This window comes from Solanum lycopersicum, chromosome 1 (genome assembly GCF_036512215.1).
Source record: "Solanum lycopersicum chromosome 1, SLM_r2.1".
Classification (NCBI taxonomy): Eukaryota; Viridiplantae; Streptophyta; class Magnoliopsida; order Solanales; family Solanaceae; genus Solanum; species Solanum lycopersicum.
Window position 1 is genome coordinate 89,447,426 of NC_090800.1, and position 11,423 is coordinate 89,458,848.

The 11,423-nt window shown below is 36.3% G+C and overlaps 1 protein-coding gene across 1 annotated transcript; it reads left to right on the plus strand.

Moving 5' to 3' along the window:
- Positions 1-836: 836 nt before the first annotated feature.
- On the plus strand, positions 837-11,343 carry LOC101266370 (potassium transporter 7-like). Its single transcript, XM_010316794.4, has 10 exons — positions 837-1,546; positions 4,036-4,264; positions 4,370-4,618; positions 4,723-4,773; positions 5,776-6,036; positions 7,332-7,384; positions 7,973-8,087; positions 8,432-8,686; positions 9,512-10,034; positions 10,387-11,343. Exons 1-10 carry the CDS (start codon positions 1,268-1,270, stop codon positions 10,919-10,921), a joined length of 2,550 nt encoding a protein of 849 aa, XP_010315096.1. The 5' UTR covers positions 837-1,267; the 3' UTR covers positions 10,922-11,343.
- The last annotated feature ends 80 nt before the right edge of the window (positions 11,344-11,423 follow it).

Genomic DNA, 11,423 nt, shown 5'->3' on the forward strand with positions numbered 1-11,423 from the left:
ATTAATTAACTTTTATTATGTTAACAACTTTTAAGGGTATTTCAGACATTTTGATTTAAAAAGCTGTTTACACATCAACAACTTTTTTTTTAACTTCAGCACTTTTATCCAAACGCATAACTGCTTATTTTAAAAATAAATTTCAGCACTTTTAGAAGTATTTTTTTAAAGTTGCTTTTATTAAGCCCATCCAAACGGACCCTAAATGGTTTAATTCATTTTAAATTTTTTTTGGTTTGTTATATAAATAATTAATATCAACAAATTTTAATTAAAAAACACTTTAATAGATTGAGTGACAATCTGAGAAAAGAGTGGATAGTTGAGTGACTTTTGAGTTAAAATTCAAAGTTGAGTGACTTTTTGAGATAGAAGTGCACAATTGAGTGAAAATTAAAAATTGAGTGACTTTCTGAGAGAAGAGTGTATAGTTAAGTGACCATCTGAGATATTAACTCATATATTTCTCTTTCCTTAATTGTAATTAAACCTTATTTTCCATTAGGATAATTTTTTTACTTGGTGATTTATAATTAAAACTTTATTTTCCACAAAGGAAGATTGTCTACTTTATTTTCCCTATAGGAAGATTGTCTTTTCATTAGGATGCAATTAGTATTATACACAATAAATATAATATAATAAGGCATAGTATTTAGTATGAGAATTTTTTTAAAACATTGAGATAATAAATAAATAGAAATTCTGACTTCTAAGAAGTGTCACATTACCGTTTTAACATTTAACTTTATATATATATATATATATATAAATATATATATCACCATCAAATTTTTAGTATTACAAATTTAATGCAGAAGCAGTTTCCGATGACTGATCATATATATATTATATATAAATAGAACGCAAGAAATGCCTTTTATCCGAAAAAATGAACCCGTCATCAAAATCTCCTCAAATTTTGATTATTTTACCTGTTTAAATCAAAAGTAAATCCGTGGTAGTCACGTTGGCTGTTGTATAAAGGTTGTTGCCACTTGCCACCCACGTATTCCATCACGGCTCGACCCATTCAAAGCAAAATACCAAAGACTCACAGCTGCAGAAATCTTAGGCTTTCAAAATCTCACCCAAACCCTTCTCAATTTCTAGGGTTTCGAATTATCCTACTCTACAAACGACTGCTGCAATTTCACGCTATTGCCTTTTACATAATAAATGCGTACATATACGAATATACATACTCGTTGCAGGAACTTTTCACTTGCATTGATTGAAGAAATCGAAGCCTGACAGTGGTTTTGAGATGACGGACGAGGGTTTAGAGAGGGAAAATGGCGGATTAACGTCTATGGAATCGATTGAGTCACGGTGGGTATTTCAGGACGAGGATGATTTGGATATCGATAGTGGTGATCGAGATACTGTGGATGGAGATGATGATTCGACAACATGCAATGGCATGGAATTGGAGTCTGATGATGAGGATAATGTGGAACAGAAACTGATCCGTACTGGTCCTCGTATTGATTCGTTTGATGTCGAAGCTCTTGAAGTTCCCGGTGTTCAAAAGAACGACTTTGAGGTGAGTGAACTATCGGTAATTTCTTTAATTGGCATTGCTAGTGTAGTAGTCCTACTAATTTCCAAACTATAACAACAATAATTATGTCTTAAACAGTAAAACTGTTTGAGATCTGCTATAAATATATGTACATCCATTCACTCTATTCTGGCCAATGTCATTCTGAATTGATAATGGTGAAAAAATGGAAAGTTGAAGTTGGTTTTACATGTGTTGTTAGTATAGCCAGCAGCTGGTGCTACTTTGTACTGCTGTTCTTTCCTTCCATGATCAACTTGTTATTCAATTTATTTGCTGTGAGGTCAAAGAATGAACTGAAATGTGGAGTCTGTTGATGCTCATCTGATGTACTAGAGGTAGATAAACAGAAGATTAGAAGGACTTGAATAGACAGAAAGGTCTAGTTCTTAGAGAAAGAGGCAACAAACTCAAGTTTGTTATAAGAAGGAATGAACACTGGATGTAGGTGCATGCTCCAATTTCTTAGTAATCAGAGACGCATTTATCTTCTCCCTCCAATTTATTAATGGCAATGTTCTCAGTTAAACTTAAATCTGCAAAGCTGACATTTACTTCAGCTGCTGAAACTTTGCACTCTCTCCCACTAAATTTTTGCACTCTTCTAGTGATGCATTTTACAGCTCTTCAATGCCAATACATTTCACATTATCAAATGAAAATCTTGTCTGCTCTGTGACGGTTAATCACAAGAATCTTTCACTTAGTGTTGTTTAAGTTTGTCAGGGAGTTTCATTTTTTTTGACTAAGCTAATGCCCTTTGTTCAAGTTCACTATTGGCCATTGCTTGATATAGCTTCTTTGCCAGTTACTATGAGTGACTTGAAATAACTTTGTAGCAATTAGAAGAACTTCAGTTACCTTCTTGTTAGAGACAACATTTCAAATCTAGAGGGAGACCAGGCTAAAAGTCATTTGATGGCTTTACTGTAGAAAAATAAGGCGTGAAATGACTATCCCCCAAAGTTGAGGCTGTGTGGAGAGGACTAAATATTTTAGGCCGAAGAAATGGCTGAAAGCCAGCATCTTGCAGTGAATGGTCTGAAAATATTGCTGCCTGCAAATCTTATAAAAGGAAAAATGTTGCTGTCAGCAAACTAGGCTCAAATCAAGGCACAAATGGGCCAAGAATCTATGATCTAGTACTGTATACAACATAAAAGGTAATGATGCTTAACAGATGAGCTAACATCAGCTAATTACAATGGGCCTAGTTAGGCTCTAATAACAAATATTTTAGAATGATGCACTGAAGGGTTTTTGTTATACGGTCAATGAAGTGAGTGAAATCTTGGAGACCAAACTCAAATCCCAATTTCTGGTGTCTGCCCATGCCTTGGTGGACAGAGTTACCTTATACCTGTGCTGGTGAAGGTTCCAAGTATCCAGAGGAACAGTTTAAGTGTGCATAAAGTTGGACCAAACACCACCGTTATTAAACAAATTTATAAAATGTATAGTTATTATAAGCTTCTAAAGTGGCATTTACTTTAAAATGTAGGGTGCAACTTCGGGTCTCCTACAATTTTTTGCAAAAGCTTCTTTTGAGCCAATACCAAGCGAGGGACAAATAACAGATATCAATTTTTTTGGGAAAAATTTATTATTCTTTTTCAACATTTGTTTGAAAATAACTCTTTACCAATTTCTTGTTCTTCTTTTTTTTGTGCAAAAATCCATCTTCAAAATTTTGAAGCAATACCACCTAGAAATTGAAAGTTCTTACTTTCCTGGTACTATGGTTGAAAAATATTTTTACAAATAGTATCTTATTTTTTTTGGCAAAAAAAACTCTTCATCAAATTTTGAAGTAAACACCACCTATGTTTCTTGACCACGTCAACCACTGATCAGGGATATACTTAATTTGAGAAGCTTTACCTTTTATTTGCTTTTGGCTTTGCTTAATGGTTCCTTCTTCTCGGCATTATTAGGCGTGAAAACCATGAAGTGCTTTAAATTCTGCCAGAAGCGTAAGGAGCAAATAAAGTGTGGGAATTAATTAAAAAAGGCGGAATTGAGGAGGACAATAAAATATACATGTAATACAATAAAATAAGAATAAACATAAATAACAATAATTTGCATCAAAGGAAGATTGAAATAGTTGTTGTGTAGTGCTGTCTTCTTCATACATAACCTTTAGGCAATCACTGATGAGACTCGAGCCTTAGCGGCTCGGTGTCTGAACTAAAGCATTGGATAAGGGAAGCAAAGCACTCGCCTACCTACTTTGCACTTTGTGCAGGGATTTAAGCATGCCTCAGACGAGTGTTATTTGACTTGTGTATTGGCTTAACTTGGTAGATTTAAGCAAAGCACTCGCCTGATTTTTCTGTTAACTTCATTCAACAAAGGTCCTTTCCAGAGCATGATTGTTTTTATTTGACTTATCTTTTGGCTAAACATGGTAGGTTTTGATTTTGAACGATAGATGCAGAATTAACTAAATTTTGTGTGTTTTTTTGCAGGATGTCTCAGTGGGTAGAGCAATCCTATTGGCCTTTCAGACACTTGGAGTTGTTTTTGGCGATGTGGGAACGAGTCCCTTGTATACATTTAGTGTGATGTTTAGTAAGGCCCCAGTCAATTGCAATGAAGATGTTCTTGGTGCATTATCTCTGGTTTTATATACTTTAATCCTCATTCCCTTGGTTAAATATGTCCTAATTGTTGTTTGGGCCAATGATGACGGTGAAGGTAAGCTGACAGTTAAATTTGGCTAGTTGTTTCACAACACTTACCACATTACACTTCATGTTTTGTGTCTTCTGATTTATTCAATTAGTTGGTTAATAACTGCAGGTGGTACCTTTGCTTTGTACTCATTGCTTTGTAGACATGCAAAGGTTAATCTTCTCCCCAATCAACTACGGTCAGATGCTCGCATATCAAGCTTTAGACTGAAGGTTCCATCTCCAGAACTTGAAAGGTCCTTAAAAATAAAAGAAAGACTAGAAGCTTCATTGACATTGAAAAAGCTTCTTCTGATGCTAGTTCTTGTTGGCACTTCAATGGTGATTGCTGATGGTGTTGTTACACCTGCTATGTCAGGTATCCTAGGACATTGTACAAATTTATTGGTCCTCTGGGATCTTTTTCTTCTGTGTAATTTATCTTCCTTATTTCTTTTTGTACTTAAACTATTGTGGATGCAGTAATGTCTGCTGTTGGTGGCTTAAAAGTTGGACTTTCTGGGGTTAAGCAAGGTAATGTTATCTGTACAATATTGTTCACTTCATGAAACAGAAAGCTTTTCCATCTTTATTTATCTAAAAGTTTCACAAGCTGAAATAGTCCTACAAAATAATGTGCTCATTGCTTCTATTATATCACCCCTTTAGAGACGTCTGTGAAAATTGAACTTTATCTAGAAGGTAAGATATCTTTGCAAAAGATGACACAAGCTAATCAAGAAGTGGTTTAAATTTGCTCTATACTCTGATAGTCTACGTGCAACGAAATGTAAACCTCATTGCCATCACCTAGCTCAGTAATTGAAGGATTTTATGATTATGTTGCAGGTTGCTTTGTGTCACAAGATTGATTGCTTAAGAAAAACAAGTGTGTGATATGCGATATCGCCATCATGAACTTAATGTTCGTCTTATTATATGATGATGTAGTGTTTTTACTAGCCTTTTATTATTGGATGAACATATTTAATGTTTCCGTAGTTTGATATAGGTTTGATGCTGCCCAATTACTCTTTAAGTATTTGTTCTTTGCATCTCGTGGTGATGAAGTTCATAACTATAATTGGAAAATTATTGTCACTTAAGCTCAATAAATTTAGTTGAGGGAAGAGGATTCTTGTTAGTTTATTAGGCTAGCTGGTAAAATTGAAGATCTGATAACCTGGGCCAACAAACATTGAAAAAAGGGTATCTTGGTGCACCAGGCATCCACCTGTGGTTATGCAGTGTCCAGGGATGGGCCGGAAGCTATGAGGGTGTTATGTAAACGACTTAACTTGATCTGGATCAATCATCAATGGCTGATTCTGTAGCTCAAACCTGGAGACAACCTACTTTACTGATGCTCCAAGGCTCTACCTGACAATAATGTTATAGAACTGCTAAAACAAAATCTACAATGTTATTTGACTTTCTAGCATCAGACGAGAAAATGAATTCCATCCACTCTTTTATAATTGTGCACTTTTAAGCCCTTTTTGCTACAAGTTTTTTAGCTTTTGTTTTCTTTTGCAGATCAAGTAGTGATGATCTCGGTGGCATGTCTTGTAATACTCTTCAGCGTACAGAAGTATGGGACAAGTAAAGTGGGTCTTGTAGTTGGCCCAGCTTTGTTTATATGGTTTTGTTCCCTGGGTGGTATTGGTGTCTACAACCTTATTAAGTATGATTCTCATGTTTGGAGGGCATTTAATCCTGTTCACATATACTATTATTTCAAGCGCAACTCAGCAAAGGCCTGGTACTCTCTTGGTGGTTGTCTTTTGTGTGCAACAGGTAGACACCTGTGAACTGATTCTTTCTGATAGCTGATGTAATTTGATTGGCAGAAAATTAAACGGCTTGTTCTATGTATTTTTCTTTTCTTGGGGTTTAGTCGAGTTGATTCAAGAAGGTTGATGCAGCTCCGTTGAGCTTTCTCTCCATATGTTGGTTATTATTCTTGCATATTGGCCCAGCATGAGATGGTTTGCATGTCACTTCATATATATGTACCTGCAAACTTATTGCTGAGAAACATCATTTTTAATCCATCCATTTCTTATTTTCTCTCCCATCCCCTCAGGGAGTTCAATTTAAACACAGCGTCACTGTAAACCCCCCCCCCCCCCCCCCCCCCACAACACACACACACAAAAAAAAAAATTGATGAGATTGAGCGTGTATGTAGGAGGGGCTAAGGGACATGTGTTTGCAGGGTAAATTTCGACTTAATAAATTGGCTTTTATTGAAGAAGAAAGGTTTGGAACTGACATATATTGCTTGATGTTGAATCACCAAAAATCCGCCAGCTCAGAGATTTCCCTTTATAATAGCGTTATAGCATGAACTTGTTGCTAGTTTTTTGGGAAAAAACGCGTCCCTTGGATATTTAAGTTTTTTAAGTAGTTTCCTTGGACACTTGTGTGTCCCTTGGATATTTACGTTTTTAAGTAGTTTCCTTGGACACTTGTGTGATGAGTACATTTTGCAAATTTAGCTTGAACTAGAAGTTCAACAAAGATTTTGCCTGTGCCGGTCATGCTATATGTGGATCATTTATCATTATCATTTCACTTCCTAATGTGGTGTTTGGTCAAATTTCATCTCAAATATCTTCGGATCATCAGAATAAGCTTGTGCCGTTACAGTATTCTCATTTCCGTTGTAGGGTATGACAAAATAACATCTCCAAGTCATTTCTCTCCATTCTTGTCCGAACCTGCATGCATAATGCAGATTTAATAAAAATAGAACCACTGAGTTGGTAGATCGTGAAGACTTTTAAGTAAGTGACTCATTCGGAGCCATATGCACTTCTGTTTGTACTCTTTATTATTTTAAAGGGTAAAACTCCCGGTCAAGCTTTTATATGCAACAGAATCTGTCATAAAAATTAAGCTGGTCTTCTTATTAGTGTGTGGCTATGTGAGCTTCACGTTTGTTTATTGCGTCGTCCATTAATTTTTGTGTCCTAGTATCTTCTTTTTGAGTTTTTAGGATACGTTGTGTTTGTGATTTAGCCATCTAGCCTGTTCTTGTTTTATCCATTTTTTTAGATAAACAGCTGATCACCAATTCTGAAATACAGGTTCTGAGGCAATGTTTGCAGACCTTTGCTATTTTTCTGTAAGATCAGTTCAGGTATGCAGTAGAATTTAATTATTTTTGGTAGGAAGGGTGTGTAATACTCTTAGGGGTCGCTTGGTAGAGTGTATTAGGAAAAATAATGCATGCATTAGCCTTGTGTATTAATAGTACCTTGTTTGGTACTCTTTTCCAACCTATGTATAACTAATGTTTGCATTATAGCTATGCACTGTATAGTGTATTATGGTGTGTATTGCTAATACCATGGATTTCTGGTTATTAGCAATGCATAATGCATGCATTAGTATGATTTAAGACCCAACTGCCCCTCAAAACCTTTTTAACATCTTTTTAAATTTTTATGCAATGCATGCTATTTTTTAATGCATCAAACCAAACAATGCATAAAAATAATTTATGTATACCTAATGCAAGCATAACTAATACATACATTGCTAATGCAAGTATTACTAATACACTCTATTTAGCATTATTCTTATACACTCTACTTAACGACCCCTTATATTGTACTATAGATCTGTGCATTTTTGGGACATAACCGTGCATCTCTCTTTTATGTCACTAAAGATGTTCAATTTGGCATATATAGTTATTGATAGTAGAATGTTGTCTAATTTGTAGCTTACATTTATGTTCCTTGTGCTTCCGTGCCTTCTATTGGGATACCTTGGTCAAGCTGCTTACCTGATGGAGAACTATGCTGACACAACACAAGCTTTCTTCTCTTCTGTGCCAAGTAAATCTCTAGTCCTTTAGTACTCACTCTGAAAACATCTTGTTTATTTATCAATAACCGTGGAAAAATTATGAGAAAAACAATGGGAGACATTACAATTTTGTGGAAACAGAAGTTTAATGATCATGTGTAGTTTTCATTATTACAGATAGGTCTCTGAATATAAAAAGGACACACAGACTAATTTGCTCGGACTCCAAAAATGTTGCTGCACCAATGTCGGATCCTCCAAAAATGCACTGCTTTTGAAGGGTCTGACACACCCAATTACATATTCGAAGAGTCCGAGCAACATAGCACACAGACAATGTATTCATTGGGTGAAATTCTGCAATTATATGCAGGTGGAGTTTTCTGGCCTGTCTTCTTGATTGCCAATATAGCTGCTTTAATTGCCAGTAGGGCAATGACCACAGCGACCTTTTCGTGCATTAAACAATCCACAGCTCTAGGCTGCTTCCCTCGCCTCAAGATTGTTCATACATCCCGGAAGTTCATGGGTCAGATTTATATCCCAGTCATGAACTGGTTTCTTCTGGCGTTGTCTTTGGTGTTGGTCTGCTCTATCTCAAGTATATACGAGATCGGAAATGCTTATGGTAATCCTATTCTCTTTAGAACTTACAATTTCTTTGCTGATTGCTCTATCTGTTTCCTTATTACTTAATGTTAGCTTGATTTGCACTTGGAGCTTTTCTAATTAATGTTTGAAAGTAAGTAGATACAAAATTGAAATACCTTTGTCCATATACCATCTTGCTAATTCGTCTCAGATGTAAGCACTGCACAATCTTTGTTATATAACATGCTCACAACAACATACCCAGTGTAATCCCACATGTGGTGGGTCTGGGGAGGGTTGGGGAGGGTAGTGTTATGCAACCTTACCCCTATATAAAATGCTCACTATTTTTTTCTTCTTTTTACCATCTTGTTAACTTGTTACATTGATTTGTCTGGTGTTTCGGAATTAAAACCCTCGGAATGACATGAGTTTTCGAACTCATTCGTGAAAACCTGCAGTGTTTTACTATTTTCAGTATTTTAATTTTATCTTTCAACTTTCTTTATCAATATGCAAAATTTGAAGATGACAGGGAGCACTTGTAAACTGGTTGACAAAAATGCTGGTTTGTTGTCACTGTAACCCTAATTCTCCCGCATCACTACATATTCTTTTGTGGCAGAGTCTGTTTGAAGTGTGTAGTACATGTACAGTGATTCATTTGTTCGCGAAGAAACTTAACCTACCTCTGTTTGAAGTTTTCTTGTTAACTATGGTATGTAGGAGAAAACTTTCTTGTAAATTTTGTATTTTAATTCAGAGTTGTCTTTGATGATGAAAAACTTAAGTTGCTTCCAAGTGTTCATCAAATGATTTATAGACCACCTTGTTGATTTCTGATGCATAACCTGTTTGACAGCCATAGCTGAGCTTGGAGTGATGATGATAACAACGATATTGGTTACAATTGTTATGCTTCTGATATGGCAGATCAACATCTTAGTTGTGCTAAGTTTTATCATTATCTTCTTGGGATTGGAGTTAACATTCTTCTCATCTGTTTTATGGAGTGTGGGAGATGGAAGTTGGATTATACTTGTTTTTGCTGTTGTCTTGTTCCTGATTGTGTACATCTGGAATTATGGAAGCAAGCTGAAGTATGAAACTGAAGTCAAGCAAAAGATGTCTATGGATTTGTTGCGCGAATTGGGCCCCAACCTTGGAACTATAAGAGCTCCTGGAATTGGCTTGCTTTACAATGAACTAGCAAAGGGAATTCCGGCCATATTTGGACATTTTCTTACCACTCTACCTGCTGTGCATTCGATGATCATTTTTGTTTGTATAAAGTATGTTCCTGTTCCAGTCGTACCACAAAATGAAAGGTTCCTGTTCCGGCGAGTCTGTCCCAGGAGCTACCACATATTCCGTTGTATTGCCAGGTAAACTAAATTCCCCTGTTTCACTAGTACCTTCACGACATATTTTGCACAAATATTGAGTCCAGCTTTATTAAAACTGCTGCATGACAGATGGTTAAATGAATAAGTTTGGCAGATGGTTACCTTTGAGAAGCTGAAACTTTCCTAATCTTTAGGGTTGTAACTTATGTGCGTGATGGTTAATTCTTCTCTTCAAACAAACAATGGCTAAAGAACCACCTTATCTTTGTACCCCCTATGCGTTGGATGCTTGTAACAGTGTTCTGTCGTAATATTTGCTTTCTCATCTGCAATTGATGTGCGTCTAAGGTTACTTGGCCACTAATTTCTGTCCAAAACTTTGGATGTACAGATATGGGTACAAGGATGCTCGTAAAGAAAATCACCACACTTTCGAGCAACTGCTCATTGAAAGTCTTGAGAAGTTCATACGCAGAGAAGCTCAGGAGCGGTCAATTGAGAGTGATGGCGAATGTTCAGACTCTGAAGAAGAGTACTCCTACTCAAGGGTCCTTATAGCTCCGAATGGAAGTGTTTATTCACTAGGCGTTCCTCTCTTAGCTGATTTTAGGGACACAGGAAAGGCAGTTATGGAAGAAAGCACTTCAGAAGAGTTGAAACCTGGAACGTCTTCAGAGTCTTTAGTGTCTGAGGCAGAGCAATCCCTTGAAAAGGAGCTCTCATTCATACGCAAGGCCAAAGAATCTGGCGTGGTCTATCTTCTTGGTCACGGAGATATTAGGGCAAGGAAGAATTCATGGTTCATTAAGAAGCTTGTCATAAATTATTTTTATGCTTTCTTGAGAAAGAATAGCAGAAGGGGAACTGCCAATTTGAGTGTACCGCATTCGCATTTAGTGCAGGTCGGCATGCAGTATATGGTGTGAGGTTTTTTTTTGTATAGGTCCAGATAAAGGTTTTTTGGCAAAATTTTTGGTTTATCTGTCAACTTGGCGTCATGATCTTACGTCATAACCATTGCCTGACCGTTTGATGGATGCACAGATATTGTCATACGCCTGTGTTGGATATCGCAGGGTGGAATTTTGGATGTCCTTGTCTTAGAGCTTGGAAGATTTGGCTTCTGGTGTAGTTGTTTAATGGGTTCATCAACTTACTTTTGTTGGGTTGCGCATGGGGCTGTTTATTTCCAAGATCCGTGTAAACTTGTATGTTAGCTAAGTGAGAGACTAGACCAAATTTACTTTTGCAAAACACAGGAATTACATGTATCGGAGTAAGATAGACTCAACTTTATCGGACTGCAACTAATTTATGATTGATCAAAGTTGATTGATTCATGTCCAAACGCTCTAAATTTCCTTGGTTTTATACTGATTGACAAATCCTGTTTCTATTTTGCAAATCGTTATTGCTATCTTGGACCTT